The 17789-nt window shown below is 37.9% G+C and overlaps 1 protein-coding gene across 2 annotated transcripts in view; it reads left to right on the forward strand.

Annotated features, from left to right (window-relative positions):
- The window catches only part of RBPJ (recombination signal binding protein for immunoglobulin kappa J region), a 48037-nt gene that overhangs the window by 18266 nt on the left and 11982 nt on the right, over positions 1-17789 (forward strand). For both annotated transcript variants that reach the window (XM_044417689.1, XM_044417690.1), the window contains exons 2-9: positions 4368-4406; positions 8874-8969; positions 11198-11363; positions 12788-12962; positions 14463-14600; positions 14747-14859; positions 15519-15659; positions 16380-16535. In XM_044417689.1, the coding sequence (XP_044273624.1) occupies positions 4368-4406; positions 8874-8969; positions 11198-11363; positions 12788-12962; positions 14463-14600; positions 14747-14859; positions 15519-15659; positions 16380-16535 (1024 nt within the window). The remainder of the gene's footprint in view (positions 1-4367; positions 4407-8873; positions 8970-11197; positions 11364-12787; positions 12963-14462; positions 14601-14746; positions 14860-15518; positions 15660-16379; positions 16536-17789) is intronic.

The following is a 17789-nucleotide window of genomic DNA, read 5'->3' on the forward strand; positions in this document are numbered from 1 at the left end:
ATGCAATATTGTGTCCTTCTGAAGAATTCTCATTTTTTTTTCTTACAGTGCCACAGGGTAATCCATTCTGTTTCTCTTATCCTGGTGAGATGGAATATAATAATCCTCACACTCCTGTCTGCTGCACTTTTTGGAAGCTGGACTTCCTGTTGCCACCTGCACGTCTCTTCCTCTCTAGGAAGTTGTCTTAGTGCCCATGAGGATTGGGCAAGAGGGCTATGTCCCATTATCTGTAGAGAGAAGACTCACCATTGTGCATGTGTTGCAGAATTCATTTTAGTTATAAGCACAACATGGTGCTCGAGTCTTAAATGCTCACCAGATTTTTCTCAAAATCAGCCACTTGTTCAGTGACTTGTGAACCTACTTCATTTCTTGATGAACACAATGTCTGCAAGCAAGATTTGCTTGCACTTATTGTAGTGTTTTTCAGATTGATAAATAATAACTTAATTGGATTACCTGTTCCCAGGTAAAGATTGTCTTACTCGGGAGATCTGTTGAGGAAGATTTTATGAAATAGAAGTTTGTTTTTAGGTCATCCATCTGCCACCGAAAACTGGTGAACTACCCAAACTATTTGTGGACTGACTTACAATGCTGTTTCCTTAATTGTGCTACTGTTTTAGGGCTTGACTAGATTTATATATGTGTTTTACAACATGTATATCTTTATTCTTCTGTGAGTTCTAGACAATCTACAAGGAACACTATTGAAAACATCCATAATCTAGAAATTGCAGCAGAAAAATGCAATACATAGCTATTAAAATAGTTAAAAACCAGACTACTTAAAACAACAGCTAAATTATTAACTGAAGTCCTTTCTTAAAAGGATGTTCTTCTCAAAGGAATGTTCACAAACCATTCATGAAGAGAATTAGCAGAACTGGTTGTATGGCTCTAGTGTTTTACTCATGTGATACCTAGTGGCTACATTATGCATCTTATATTTATCACATGTGTATTTAAGAAACACCAAGTGCTGCTTCACCAAAATTTTGTGCTGTCACATAAAACTGGAGCAAGATGTCTATTAAAAGTGTTAAGATTGGTCACTTTTCCTATTCATATCTTGTTCTTCATACATTGCCTGTAAAATCCTGTCTTTATACTTCCCTTTAGCAAAGTTACGGCTCAACCAAAATATTTGATCCCTTGCATGATTACAGTTTGTGTTTGCATGATGCATGTCCTGCACATCAAAATCATGACATGAATCACTGAATCAGAAGTTGCAAAATATCCAAAAAAAAAAAAAAAGTTTTCTTCCTGCTGTGTAAGAAATGAAGAGTTGGCTGCTGGACAATTGAATGTTATGTAAAAATTGTTGAAAATGGTAAAATATTCCATATGATTAAACATCTGTTGTGACAGCACTCTATCTTATTGAATCGTGGTATCATTTGATAGCAATAGCAAATTGCTATCAAATTGTTTGTGTGTCTTCCTCCCTAGACTTAGGAGAGTTAGGGTTCTAAGGAGGGTGTCAAGCAGAAAATCCACTTTAGCAAAGCTCTCTACATTAGAGTACAATCCACATTGTAGGGCAACCCATGGTCAAATTCCCTCTCAGCTGCAGAGTTTAGTGGATCACTCCTGGGCCAGTCACAATTTCTCAAGCAACCTACCTTACCAGGTTGCCCTCCCTCCCTCCCTGTTTATGTGTGTGTCACTTCCTTAAACTTCTCAAGAAAGAAAGGGCATAAAAACAATGTAAATAAAATAAGTATGCATAAAAGTTGGGTCTCTACCTAGGGATAGCAGAAGGTGGAAAACTGAGTAGAAATGGGAGCCATATGAATGGTGGCAGCAAGGTAGCATTTTTTTCTTGAGCTAGGGAAAGGGGTTCCCATGAACAGTAGGCTGTTGCATTGTGCAAGGGCTTATTCATGAACAGCTAGAATATGGGCTAGAAAGTGACATATAAAAATCAGGAAGGGGAAGACTGAGGAGAAAGGAGCTGTCTTGTCCTGTTTGATCAGAGAGCAGACGATAAAGAAAAGGAACTGGGTATGAGTAGTCTTCTATTAGGTGAGATTGAAGGGATGCAAAGCTTGCCATACACCCCTTCCCATGCAGGGTCATATATACGTGATGGCATGCTCCTCTCTTCCTCCAGGAGTGTACTTCATTTATATATTAGCTAGGGAGAAGAGGCTTCCATAGCACTTATAACCTACATAGTTTCTATGCTAGGTGTAGTGAAGGAATTGAAACACTCCAGCCCTCCTCCATCAGCCTGCCCACTTGCCTGCAACCTATTCTTTTTCACCTATGCCTACCAGACAAGTGCTGAACTTTTTCTATCTGATAAAATACAGAAAACAATAGTTATGTGTCTAATTGAAGTGGCAGCAGAGAAATAGGAAACAAGAATGAAAGAATGAAAAAGGTAATCAGGAAAACATATTGGTTGGATCTATACCATTTTTTTAATTGGAGAGTGAATTAAAAGCTGAAATCATGGGCATTTAGTGAATTGTAGGGAGATGAAAATGGTTTGGAAAGATAGTTATAAGAGAGAGAGGTAGGAATTAAAACTTAATGAAAGCAGATCAGGGCACAATCCCTTCCATGTTTAGACAGAAATGAAAGGCCTGTGACTCCCAGCAGTCCCCTGCTAGCCTTGCTAGAAGTTGCAGGACTTTTTCCTGTCTAAACACACAAAGGGATGTGTTATTCGAAAATAAAATCTGTCCTCTGAAATAGGAAATAAATAAGTATGTAGAACATGTCTTGGTGACATGAGTGATTAATTATTGGGTAAGAGTGAGGAGTAAACCAAAAGAAAGCTGATGGAAAAATAAATTAGTGCACTCAGATTTAAAACCCTTATATGCTAAAACAGAGGTATGAATTGAGGGAATGAAAATACTTTGGGCCAGGATATATTAAATGTTATTGGATTTCCAGAAAAGAATTGAGAGAAACAATTGGTTCTGTGTTTTAGATTCTCATCAGAGAGAGTACTTGATGTTAGCTATGTTGTAAATACAGACTGTGCTTATTGTTTGTATTCTAGATTTTAGCTTAAAAGCTAGAAGGAAGAATGAAGAAGCTAGAAAAAAAAAGGCAGATGTTATCTACAGAGTATGATGTTTTAGTAATAGATGAACAAGTTGATGATTACCCACACCTGTATTAAAATAGTTTCTGTAGAAGATGAGAATTCAGTATTAGACTAAGAAATGTGGGCTTTATGTTAAACTACTGATTTTTCTTAAGAATGAATGGATTTCTAGTTTATAATGTAGATGATCAGTAGTTGTTGGACAATGAGACTAGCAGATTCAAAGCAATAGTGCTGGTTATTGAAAAAGAAGATAGACTTCATCAAATTTTAGCAGGGGTTATAATTGAATGACTAGATTCCTTTTATAAAGTTGTATATATTGAAATCTACAGTGGAATGGATCCAGATTTACACATGTGCACTTGGACCTTTGGAAGGAGGACTTCCTCACCCTCTTTGCCCCATGGTAGATCCTCCAGTGCACAGAAAAAAATGGTATATACAAGAAAGTGGGGTTCTGATTAATGGGATTGGCTGTGCTTCAGGGAGGTCCCTGAAAATAGGCAGCGGCACCTCCTATGACCAGAATTCTATTTATTGGAGGGTGTTCAGGGATTCCTTGGCTTTACTGCACCATAATCCACCTGATTCAACAGGGTTCCCCACCGTTGGGAATGAAAGAGGCAGTTGTTCTGGGTACATGTTTGAAGGCCAAGTAGACTTAAACTCTTCAAAGAGGGAGGGGAGGGGGAGGAACCCTGGGAAATAGGGCTTCCAGATTTCAAAGAGCTATGAGGATGTGTTAAATTTAAATTGGCAAATGCATTTGACACGGTGATGCACATGATGGCAAAAAAGCTTCATATATATGCTTGAAGGGGTTTTGAGTTTACAGTGATTGACCAAGAAAGTGATTTGAGGTTTGTCATGGCTAGCTCAATGAAAATGATGACCCAGTGTGCTATGAAAAAGGCAAATGTTTGCCATCATTAGAAAAGAAAATGAAAATTAAAACATCAGATATAAAACTGTTATATAAATCTACAGTATAATCACACTTAGAATATTGTGTGAAGTTTTGGTCTCTGTACCTCAAATTTTATAGATCTGGAAAAGGTGCAGAAAAAGACAATCAGATGATTGTGGGGCTGGAGCAAGTAAACAAGCTTAAGAAATTAAGAAATCTTAAATCCTTTTGGATATAAAGAATATCTGCATGTGCATTTTAATGAAATAAAATACACTGTTGTTCATAAACCTTGAAGAGAAAAGGGTAGATATAAATTTCATACTTTAAAGACTTTTAGTGGAGCAAACCATGTTATAAATGGCTTTTTTCTTTTGCTTACAGGAAATTTGGTGAGCGACCTCCACCTAAGCGGCTCACCAGGTAAGACATGGCACTTTCATTCTTGACTAGAGCCAAGTTTATGTAAGCAGCAGATATAATTGAAAAACTGTTCTTGGAGTCTAGCAGTTATATGGTTGAATATCTATCTATCCATCCAAACTTTCATATGGAAAATTAGATGTCCTATAGAAGAATTCTATCTTAGATTTCTACTTGGTTTGCTAATTTTGTATAAGTAGAGATTTTCCCGCTCTCCACCTTTTCACTTGTAATCCAAAGTGCATGCCCAGAAAGAGTTTTACATGTGTGAGCTCAGTCTGAACATACTGTATTATTCTTGCCTTCCAAACAATAAATCAACTTTGAATTTATGGCAGAGTTTATAAAAAGAATGACGAGGACATCATAATCACAATATGGCTGGCATAAAGTCTTCACCTCAGTTCTGTAGCAGAACTTCTAGCAACAGAAGTGGCACTATTTCTACTGAAAACATTTTAGGTTGCTTTTGCAATATGCAAAAGGCTGTACAATATTGAAAAGCAATACAAATAACAAGTGATCATAACATAGCTCATATTTATTTATTTATTATTTATTTAAAACTTTTATATGCTGTCCCTTATGCACGGGATCTCAGGACAGCTTACTTATTTATAAAAATACACTAAATGTTTGCACCTGAACAAGAAGCGTTGAAGAGTTAAGAGCTTTTTCTGTCTAAAATAGGTTGTCCCAAAGCCCTATGGAATAAAAGTTGTGCTCTCTGTCACAGTTCTATCCTTTTTCAATGATGTAATATGAAGCAGGGCTTGATCACCTGAGTGCAGCCAGTGTGCAGTATGAATCACACAGTAGGGATGGCTTTTCCAACTTTCAAGTAACTGAAATTCTCTCTCTCTCTGTCTCTCTCTCTCTGTCTCTCTCTCTCTCTCTCTCTCTCTCTCTCTCTCTATATATATATATATATATATATAACATTATACTTCAGACCTCTCCATCTGACAAATCTGATTAAAAGGAGTGAGCTTGAGAAGAATGGAAATTTCCCATTGCTAAATAATGAATGCTCTTTTTTGCAACAGTAGTTGTTGCCTTTTGCTTCTGATGTTATTGTAACACTTAGCTTTCCCATTATTTAGTTGTCTATGTATGCTGAAACCATGAGAAATATCTAACAAATTCACATTTGAGAGACTTTGAATTCTAACATAGGTCACAAGAAAGAATTTAACTCATACATTTAAGTTGGGTCTGTCCAGTTCTAATTTGTATCACATAGCAGAAAAATATCTCCTAACAATAACTTTAGATTCTGAATTCCTTTTTAAAATTTCAAAATAACCCTCTTATAGACAAGAGTCATTCATAAGTCAGATTCCTTGTAAAGTCTGAATAAAAAAGGTTCTCTTCTAGTGGTCTGCCATCAAGTTAACTAAGGTTTGCAAGATGGAATGGCATTCAGCCTGAGAACAGAAACTGTCCCATTTTCAGGGAATGAAAACTCATTCATAGACCAACAAGGATATTGCACATAGTTTTTAGAAGGAGTGTAGAATAAACTTACATTCAGTTCGTTCTTTCTGTCTCTGTCTCTCGTTGTCTCTCTCTCTGTGTATGTGGAAAGGCTGCAATCACCTCTATAATCATCTCTCTGCAATCATCTGTAAAAAGTAATCATCTCTTTATCTTTTTACAAATGGTAGCCAACTATTGTTTGAAATAAAATGGAGAAAAACTAGAAGTTTGCCTTATTTGGAAGACAAGTCCTGTATTAATAAACAAATGCTAACTTCTTAACCATGGAGTTACTCTTATAGTTCTGAACATGAATAATACACATTGACTTGGTTCAGATGACACAACCATCCACCCTTGTCGTGGGCTGTGTTGCACATGCTGGCTTGTTTTTTCAAACAAGCCGCCCTATAGAGACCATGGGCTCTTCTAGGGTTGTTATCACTCACAGTGATCTGAACACCATCTAGAGTTAGCATCCACAGTGATTTGAACCATGGGTGAGCCCCAGCACCCTCACTATGGACAAGCAGCTTCCAGGTGAGCATCAGCCTCCAAAGTGCCTGCATAACACTCTGTCACAAGCTTTTTCCAGCCGGTAGCAGCCTGGAGTAGCCATCCTTGCTGGTGGCTCAAGAGTAGACTTCTTGAGCCACCAGCAAGGATGGCCAGGATCTATTTCTTCTTGACAAGGAGGATGCCCTATGTGCTTGGAAGTACCACTCAGGGTTGGGACTCCCATCTCCTGCATGAGAGGCCCAGTCTTGGGCAGAAAGTGGGAGTCCCTAATCTGCTTGGTGATGGTGCTCAGGAATGGGGCAGCACTGCCAAGGAGATTGCTGGCTCTTGTCTAAGAAGTCTTCTGCCAGAGACAGCACATGGCAGGGAGTGCTCAGTCAGTTTACCAGTACTCCCTCTGCATTTCAGATCAGGAACCCTGTTTGCATTATGGAGACAAAGTTGTTTTTTCTTTTTGTCCCTACAGCACAAACAGGATTCCTGCCCTGAGATGCAATAGGAAAAAATGCCCAGTCTTGACTGGACACCATCTAGGCTGTAGCCCCCCGCACAATGTGCCAACCCCAACTGGAAGTTTTCCCTATTGCATTTCCCCCAGGGTACAAGCTCTATTTATTTAACAGGGACTCTCTGACAGCCATAGTGAGCTGAAAATCATGTAGTCATCATGGCTGTCAGAGAGAAGAGGCTTGTTCAATCCTTTAAGTGTCCCCTGGGATACCACCTAGAGCAGGGGTCCTCAAACTTTTTCAATAGGGGGCCCGTTGAAATGCGGCGGCTACACACGCAGGCTGGTGGGGGGGGGGTGCCTGGGTGCACGCGCGGTGAGGTGTCAGGCGCGTGTGAAGTGGCGTTAGGTGGGCACAGCGGCGACTTGCTCGCTCAGAGATCTCGCAGTGAGTTCAAAACCATCTCCAAGCGAGCAAGCCACCAGTGAGCGTGCGTGCACAGGGGTGGCCACACAAAATATTGACACTTTGGGCCCAGTTTGGACAGTTTCACTTAGGGGTGTACTCACTTTTGTTGCCAGCGGTTTAGACATTAATGGCTGTGTGTTGAGTTATTGAGGGGACAGCAAATTTACACTGTTATACAAGCTGTATACTCACTACTTTACATTGTAGCAAAGTCATTTCTTCAGGGTTGTCACATGAAAAGATATAATAACATATTTACAAAATGTGAGGGGTGTACTCACTTCTGTGATACACTGTAACTCCAATGAAAGTATTCATAAAAAGATAAAAATATGAAAACATTTAAATTGATCTAAAAACATTAAATTCAGATTGCATTTATCTCATTTGATCACAACTAATAATCAATATATTATGGTCATCAAAACTTTTTATGATGAGTCAAAATTGCAGATTTCCGTAGTAAACATGAAAGTTGGGATTCAAAGAATCTTGCTGCAAAAAGTTTGCTGTCAACAGATATTTTGTCTGGCTAGCCAGAATAATGGATTTAGTTCAGTTTCCAGGACTTTATTTTTGGTTGTGAAACTGCATGACTATGCTCATGGATGTCATAAGATTCTTCCTACGGGGTGTCACAGGACAGATTCTTGACCCATATTCACCCAAGAATCTGGCCATCAGCTTCAATTGAAGCATTTCTTGGCTTTGCAACACCTCTGGTGTAAACAACTGGGACAGAGAATGTAGCGGTCACAGTGCCTTTTCTAATGGATCCCTGGAGTCATTTTGCTTATTTGAACAGTTAAAGGAAGAGGGGTGTTTAGGAAATGGGAAAAATGCTTACATGTAACTGCTACCCCACTGAAAAAGGGTATAAGAATGGGCATGTGGTAAAAGGGAACACTTGCTCATTCATATTCTTCTGTTGCCTGGAATGGGATGGGACTGGAAATACTTAGCTATGGAAGGAGGCGGGAGTCAGAGGCAAGGTAAAGTTTCCCCTATCCTCACTGTCAGTCTACCACTGTCTAATCTGAGAAGGTCAAACACTAGTCATTCAGTAAGCAAGACTAGTCCGTCTCTGTATTCTGAAATAACTTGCACCTTTCATATTGTGCTAGAATGTTTTGAAACGTAAACCTGTTTAAACATTAACCTGAACACATAACAACTTCAATTGGTCAGAGAGTTAGAGCCATACACACTGGTCATCTACAGGCACCTGTCCCACGTACTTGAATGTGAGTAGAACTTTTCTTATGGTTTCATCAGGTTGCTGATTGAATAGAGAATTCCACTCACATTCAAGCAGATACAATTAGAGCTTCCTTCAGGCCCTACTGATTCAACACAGGAAGGATTGAACTGAAGGGAGCAAGGCCATTTCACCTGAAGAATCTATCCACGTTAAGCCCTCATCTATGTGGCTTTCTGAAGAAGGTAATAGGCTGTGGTTATTGAGATGTTGCAGTCTTTCTATGTTTCCTTATAGCCTTACGAAAGTTCAAAGGACATTTCTGTTAACTTCATTATATTCTTGAAATTTTAGGGAAGCTATGAGAAATTATTTAAAGGAGCGTGGTGATCAAACTGTTCTAATTCTTCATGCAAAAGTTGCACAGAAATCCTATGGGAATGAAAAGAGGTAAAGAATTTTGTTGGTGTCTTGAACTATATATTCTTTTGTCCTGCTTTACGATTACAGGAAAAAATCTTACATTAAATGTAGTGGAATGTTCAGGCAGTTCTAATATTTTCTACCGTTAATGTGATGTCTGAAGTATTGATTGTCAGATTGTTTTACTAATGCTGTAATGTTGTTCTTTGAAAGTTTGGTTACATGTGCTTTTTTCAAATTTTAATTGAAAAAAGATTGCATAACTCTAACCATGAAGGAACTCTAATTCTTTGAGTGGAGCTCCATCTAGTGTCTGAATTCAGGTTTCATTTGTGTTTAGGCATTCTTTGTCTAGTCATTTAAAGGCAGGGCCAAACAGCAATGCTAAGAATGAATGAAATCTATATTTGTTTTTGTTTTAACAGAAACATTTCTTTTATATTGGTAAAACTAGAGTAGAGATAATTCTCTGGAGAAGTCCTATATTGAATATTGTACATTCTATTGCACTTAATATTTAACCTCTAAAAACAGGTTTTAACCTCTAAAAACAATACTCCTCTCATTCCCTTAATTTAAAGAGGGTCAAGGAATTAATTGTGTGACCCATAGACAACATCTGAGGGTCCGCAGGATTTTTCACAGATTCAAGGTTAGAGACAGTGCTTTGACCTTGGACCTGCAAACTGCTTCAACTCCAATCCCTTATAGTCAGTGCAGAAATAATCATATTGGCTACTCTCTATGAATGGAACAGTGATCTGAAAGAGTGGTAAAGGGGCATTTTGAGGGCCAGAGAGGAGACTGGGGAGGCCAGTGTACATGGTGTCCTGAAACCATTCCAGCCTCCTACCTTCTCCTTTTTAAATGCTCATGCTAGATAGGAGGAAAAGCCCCTCTAGAAAAGATGCAAAGCAGGAGGATGGGAAAGTGAAGATTGCCTGCTCTGCATTGGATGATTGTAAACCTCCAGACTCAGAAGCTTATGGCATCTGGTTAGGATTATAAAGTAAAATTGTTCTTTTTATCTGAAAAATCATGACCCTTAAAATTTATTTATAGAATATAATATGTATTTATATTTATTTATAGAATATACACTTTCTGTATTCTGCATTAGGGGTTATATTATAAAGCCAATCTGTCATGTGGCCACATATAGTGTATGGTTTTTGTCACTAAATCTCAGAAATATTGTAGAGCTAGAAAAAGTTCAGAAAAGGGTGACCAGATGATCCCTTTATGGAAAGATAGCAACATTGGTGGGAACATAGTAAAGTGGCATATCACATGCTTCATATATGGATGGTCTAGTATCTCCAGCTAGGGTTGGAAGAATTCCTACCTGAAATCTTGGAGAACTTCTGTCAGTAGTAGGTTCACTTGACCAAGGATCTAACTAGGATGACAGCTTCCTATGTTTCCCATGCAAAGGAAAGGAAAGGAAATATGATACAGGCACATCAAGTTGGCTATCCTAAGGGAAGTTATGTCTTGGGGTATAACCCTTTAAACAGAAATAATCTAGATGATGATAAGTACCCTTGAAGTCTAGCTGTTCTCCATGTAATTAATTAAGCAACTGCTTCACCTCTCTCTTATTAAACTCAGTCTTTAGCTTTCACTACACCATATCCAAATCTTACTACTAATAGGTAACAGTGCAGACAACTTTATATTGCGTTATGAAGCCAGGGCACTGTATCTTCTACAATACCATAGTCATTTGTTATTGTTACAAGCCATCAAGTCACCTCTAACTCATAGTGACCCCCTGAATGAATTCCCTCCAAAATATCTTATCCTTGACGGGCATGCTTAGCTCTTATAAATGCAAAGCTGTGGTTTTCTTTATAGAGTCAGTCCATCTCATATTTGGTTTTCCTTTTCTTCTTCTGCCTTTGATTTTCCCTAGCATGATCATTTTGAGGATCGAGTAAAGCATGCTGAGAATCTTCCATTTTGGTTTTAGAAATGGCTTTTAAAAATGTGGTAGGTTTTGCAAGGCGTTAGAAACCGTTGACCTTGTATCGGGTGTCAGGGCTTTGCATAGTTCCTTGTCATTGACTAAGTGGAAATAATATAAATTGTGCTAAATTAGTAAATACTGAAGAAATTATCTCTTAGTCATTTATACATTTGATAGTCTAGTTTTTCTTGATGCAGATTTTTAAAAAATGTATTTGCTCAGTGTAGTTTCAACCTAGTACACAGTGTAAGCACAAAGCATTACATATCAATCTGTTCTTCATCAGGTTTTTTTGCCCCCCACCATGCGTATATCTTATGGGTAGTGGGTGGAAGAAAAAAAAAGAACAGATGGAACGGGATGGCTGCTCTGAACAAGAGTCTCAACCATGCGCCTTTATTGGGATAGGAAATAGTGACCAAGAAATGCAGCAGTTAAACCTGGAAGGAAAGGTAAATTGAATACACTTATGTATTTCTTGTACAAATTCAGAGATGCATGGAATATTATCAGTCGTGTTTTTATAAATGGTATGAGAGAATAAAGCATTGATACGTTTCCTTTGTTCACTCTCAGTTAAGTCACTATCTTGCTACCTCTGTTCCTTCTCAGTAAATGATAGATACTGTGTACTGTAATGATAGTGAACTGTTTTAACTGTCTTTGCCTGGAAACACACATGGATGTATTTCAAATATTTTATTTATGTAAACAGCCTGTCAACTTCTAAATATTATTATGCAAACAGATACATGGCCAAACATGCTGTACTATGACTCCCAAAAAAACTACTGTTTCAGGAGCAATACATTTATGAAGTTCTTGATGTAATACAGTCTCCTGAAGTGTTTGAAAACCTTAGTATTTGTTTTAACATTATATGCATAGATTTCATCAAAATACTTCATAGTGTTGGGTGATATATAAAAACTTGAGATAGTGAGGAAATAGCTTATCACCATCCATAGTTGTTAGGGAACCATATGACTTTAGCTCTTAAAAGCTTAACTGAAGTCTTTATGGGTCATAGACATGGCTTTTCTCAAGGAAAGGAGCATTCCTCTAGTTGTCTAACCAATTTAGTGAAAGTAAAGAGAAAGTAAAGAACAGGGTTTTGTGATTATACATAGTTGCTCACTTGTTAGGGCTTATTTGTTCATTACTACACAAAATTCTTATTATGAATCGCAGGTTTTTGTGTGTTTAGTCAAAGAATGTATTCAGCTATATTCCACATTTTGTTAAACACAGTAGCCATTTTTGCATACTAAACTTATCCAAGTTTACTTTGAAGAAGTTGCATGCTGGTGTTTTTTCAGTTTTTTCCCTCCATTTTGCATGAATAGGTAGTAATAACCAGAATTTGATAGCTGTTTGTGATGTCCGAACCTGAGATCCTGGTTTGTACCTGGCAGACAAGCTAAGGGTTTTAAGCAAGTAAACATTGTCTCATTTCTTTGGAGAAACAAGTCGAGATCTTTGATTTGGATGTCTGAAGTTATCCATTCTTGTTTGGTTAAGCTAGTCACAGGAAGGGAGGAGTGAACTGACTGGATGTATGAACAGACTGTCTATCTGTTGCCTTCTTAAGAATAACATGTCCTTGAGGAAAGTTGAAAGAAATCCACCAAGACCAACTAACTCATTATGTTCTCTCCATGGTGCAAAAATGAGATTGTACCATGTACCAGATTCTTACAAAGTCTGCAGTCCTCCCTGGAATGTAAAGGCATAAAACCATTGACAGTTTGACATTTTTACCTAGATATTTGCAGTGTTACTACTGTAGTCTTCCATTGAATTGATCCAGGATTGCTTACATTTTACTTGGGTTTCTTTGAGAGAAATCAAGCTAGCTATTTCTTCTTATCTACAGAACTATTGCACAGCTAAAACTTTGTACATATCCGACTCTGACAAGCGAAAGCACTTCATGTTATCCGTAAAAATGTTCTACGGTAATAGTGATGATATTGGTGTATTCCTCAGTAAACGGATCAAAGTAATCTCCAAACCTTCTAAAAAGAAACAGTCACTGAAAAACGCAGACTGTAAGTATTTGCAGATTATTTTAATTTAACTAAGGATTTTAACAAGGAAAATGTATTTAATCTTACATAGGCAGTATATGCTTTGAAAGAGCAATAGGATAGCTTGAATCTGGAAATTAACTTGATCATAAGCTACCACAGCAAACACAGCAGTGGCACCTTTCAACTTTTGAAACATTACCTACTGCAATTGCTGTAACAGTATTATGAAATTTAAGAGCTGAAGAAGAAATGCAGGGGTCACCTGCATGCATTTGTTACTGGACTGTACCCAGTCTGGACCACAGGGAAGATTGAATGCTATCCATATAAACTACTTGTCACATATATAAATTTACACAGGGATTTTTTTAAACTAGCCCTTTCTCTTCTCTTTATGTTTTGTGTGTTCAGTGTATTTTAGGATTATGTGTATTTTATGTGGGATAACTTTCAAGCATTCATTCTCCCATGTGTTGAAATGGTATGTTTTGGCAACAGATATTTTATAGTGCCTCTTTGTGTCAGCTCTAATTCAACATTTATATACTGCTCCACATACTTACAACATTTATATACTGCCCTTTTGCCAAAACACTCAAAGTAGTGTACTATTTCAGAATAAAGACCTGTAATGTGATAACAGAAGGAAAAGGAAAGAAATTATGCAGATTCAAACACCCAAATAGTCATTCTGTTAGATAATCAAGTTTCATAAGGACTGAATAGTAGTGTTGGTTCAGGAAAAGCTTTGGGGTGGGAAAAGCAGAAGGGTAGTTGATTATAGTGGTATTAATGGGACAGGGCCTTGCCACTTCACAACAAATCATACTTTGATTTTACCTTCTGCTGAAGAAAGATTGCAAAATTTGCTGGTGATCCAGTCTGCAATTCTGCTTCACAGCCAAAGTAGAGTTTGCAGAAATGTCACTGCCCTTCTACTTTCCACTGTTTATAGCAACCTTGCTGTGTTGTGGAGGATTCCACAACCACAGGTTGTACAATGCAAAATATTGAACATAGTACATCTTCATTTTGGTGCCCAGTATTGTGAGAAAATGGCATAGCAAAGTAGTACACAAAAAGTAATTTGATTTATTAAAATTGAAAATGTTAATTACTGGAAAAAGGTGACAAATGAGGTTTGCAGAAGATGATAGAAGGGGAACTTTGCTATATTATTTTCACCTACTGGACTTTTGAGACAATAGTGAAAGTTTGATATTCAATAACCCACAACTTTAAAAATTTCCTCCTTTAAAGAATATAAGGTATGGTCCTTTTAAGTCTTATAACTGTGGCCACACCTAAGAAATTTTTAGCTTTTGTTGATTTTTTAAACTTTAATTCCAAGAGTCAGTTTTTATATTTTAAAGATGTACATTCTTTGGAGTTGTTTTTGAAGTGTTTACAATTTGCTTGGGAGTAACTTTTTTTGTATACACATCAGTTTTTAATGCAGGCTTTTCTGAAGTCTAGTCTAAAGGCTGGCATATTTAAGTCTCATGTGGTTTTTTGCAGTGTGCATTGCATCAGGGACAAAAGTGGCACTGTTCAATCGACTTCGGTCGCAAACAGTTAGCACCAGATACTTGCACGTTGAAGGAGGAAACTTTCACGCCAGCTCACAACAGTGGGGAGCATTTTATATTCATCTCTGTAAGTAAAACTTACACTGTTGAAAATTGATTTGCTTTATTGTAGTTGCATGCATGAATTAATACTGTAATACAGCAATAGTGTAGTTGCATCATTTTGGAAATCACTGATTTTCTGACATATTGAAACCTTTCTTTTCTATGCAGTGGATGATGATGAATCAGAAGGAGAAGAATTCACAGTTAGAGACGGCTACATTCATTACGGCCAGACAGTCAAACTTGTTTGTTCAGTTACCGGCATGGCACTCCCAAGATTGGTATATTTAACTTATTCACTGTAAAAGTTACCTTTTAATCACTTTAAAAATATTTGTGCCTTGTTAAAGAATAAAGGAAATGCAGATCTTGATTATTAATTTGTCTTTAAAACCTACAAGGCTTAATATGCGTATTTGCTGCTGTTAACAGGGCATCTTTATTTATTATGTTGAAGTGTATTAGAACAGTGGAGGCCACTGTTGAAAAGTCCAAATCCATATAGGTTTACGCTTGGTGCTTAAATTAAGATGCTTCTTATAGAGGCTTGCTTGTTAGCAGAGAGCTTAAGAGAATGAGCTGTAAGACAGGCAGCCCTGAGTTCATATGTGACCTCTCCCTAGGTGGTCTCAGACTTTGAGTCATAAGGGAAGAATAATGCAGGCATTTCTTACAAAACAGTAACTATCATGTATGTGAAGTGGTTTGTACACTTTAAAAAGCTATATACATATTAAGTTTGATGACATATTCTGAAAGTTGTGCAAAACTGAACACAGTTTCTCTCTGCCAGTATATTTAGGGTAAGTGAAAATGCTTCACACAGTTTGAATCCCTCACCCTCTATTATTGTTCAGTGAAAATTGGCTGTAGTAAACTCATACATTTCAGCATGAAGAACTTACATTTGATCTCTTAAATGTGTGTCTTTTCTCTGCAGATAATCCGTAAAGTGGACAAACAAACCGCATTACTAGATGCAGATGATCCAGTGTCACAGCTCCATAAGTGTGCATTTTACCTTAAAGATACTGAACGAATGTACTTGTGCCTTTCCCAAGAGCGAATTATCCAGTTTCAAGTGAGTTATTTTACAAACCACTAATGCACGCCAAAGTAATCTCCCTGAAGCTCAACTCATTCAGTAGCTCAAGGGCATAAGGTTGCAGCTCCTGATCAGGTGTGCTTAAACCTCTTTCTCCTGACCACAGTGGCATTGTTTGAGGGAGCATTGCAGAGGCATGAGTTGGAAAAGGTTGGCTAACCTCACTTTCCTGCAAAATGTCATAGAACGAGCTGTTAAGCTATAAGCAACTGATCTAGCCAGCTGTTAGGGATTTGATGGGGAGAATCTGAGAAGACTGAAGGAGGTTCACAGGAAGAAGCAATAAATGCAAGATACAAACTATGGCATTTTCAAATTGGATCTAATATTAGGGCACTGTAATATCACACTGTCCTAATATTAGACCCAATATGAAGTTTGTGATTTGTTAGTTACTCTAGTGATTTGTGAAACCTGGTTGAGGGAACATATGTCCCTCATATGTTAATCTTTCAGGGGAACCAATGTCCTCTGTATGTCTGGGATGGAAGGATAGTTATGTGTGCAAGGAAGGCAGAGCCACCCCCCCCACCCCTCAATTAGACAAAAGATTATTGATGCTGGGAGTATGTGATACTTTACAGTCCTATACAATCCAACACAAAAGAGGATTGTATTTAGTATATGCTGTCTACTAAAACGCTGCGGCATTGTTAGTATCCTATCTAATTTCTCTTATTTTTCTTCTTCAAAAAGGCCACTCCATGCCCAAAAGAACCAAATAAAGAGATGATAAATGATGGAGCTTCATGGACAATCATTAGCACAGACAAGGCAGAGTATACATTTTATGAGGGGATGGGACCTGTCCATGCACCAGTAACACCTGTGCCTGTTGTGGAAAGTCTTCAGGTATTTTTTTTTTCTGAATACTAATGTTGGTGTTTAACCTTGATTAAACAAAACAAGCCAGGTTACAATGTTTATCAACTGGATCATAATAACAACCACTGTGCACATGGCAAACTGCAAAAATGGAGCTTGATTGATGTGGGAGCTTGTTTGGTGATACTTACGATGAAATCATACAACTGCTTTTTCTCACCTCCATGCGTTTTGCCATTTGCATCACTGAAGTCTGGTGGCTTTCAAGTTAATTTGTTAACCTGTGAAACTACCTTTTAATTTTAGAACTTCCAAGATCCAGGTGACATCATCCATTGATCTCAGCAAATTCCTGCTTCATTTCATGTATATGTATTAGAGTGCTTATTCATTTAATTTTCCATCACCCTACTTTCAGAATGTTCAGGGCAGCACATAAAAGGTTGAATCTGAAGGACTGGATGGGTTCTCCAGAGTTGGAAGAAGTACCTCTAAATTGAACCCTTGGCTTCTCCCACAACTCTGAGAAAGGTTAGGCTGAGTGTATATGACTTTTCCCAACTTGCCCAGTGAGGTACATTACTGAGCCTGGGTTTCTTTGACCCAAGTCAAACACACTATCCATTACACATTGGCTGCGTTCCTAATGATGCTAAATCATGATAAGCCACAGCACCCACAGGTGAGCACATGAATATGCAACCCCCATTGGGAGAACTTGGTGGGCGTGGGATATGTGAGGTTCAGCAACATCACATAACTCTAGAACAGACATAACCCTGAAGCCCATGCTGACACTGCACCCTTAAGCAGAGGTTCTGTATTCAAAACTACAGTGGAATGCAACCTGTGCATTCTACAGCCTCATTGTGGGGTAACCCACAGAGAGGTGTCATGTCATATGAATTACCCCCTTGCTGTATATAGATGTGTACATAAGATGATATAGGTGTATACTTGAAAAGCATAATGTGTGAAGTGGCTGATATATTGCTAGGCAAGACAGTTATAAATTCCTTTCTCGATCATATCTTGCAATGTTTTTATTTAGAGATTTGAGTTACTCTGGTGTGTTAATGTAGTTAAAGACAGGTAGAAGTAATGGAAGCACTCATTTGTTCTTTGACAAGGTTGCTTGAAGGCTCATTTATGTGAAAGGAGCTGATGTCCTATACCTGTCACACAGGGATGAATGTTTTCCCTCTTCAGCCAATTTCCCCCAGAGATTTGAATTAGTCATATTTTATAGGCCTGCATTCCTGGGTTTTCAACCTGCATTCA

This window comes from Varanus komodoensis, unplaced genomic scaffold (genome assembly GCF_004798865.1).
Source record: "Varanus komodoensis strain SLA01 unplaced genomic scaffold, ASM479886v1 scaffold9, whole genome shotgun sequence".
Taxonomy (NCBI): Eukaryota; Metazoa; Chordata; class Lepidosauria; order Squamata; family Varanidae; genus Varanus; species Varanus komodoensis.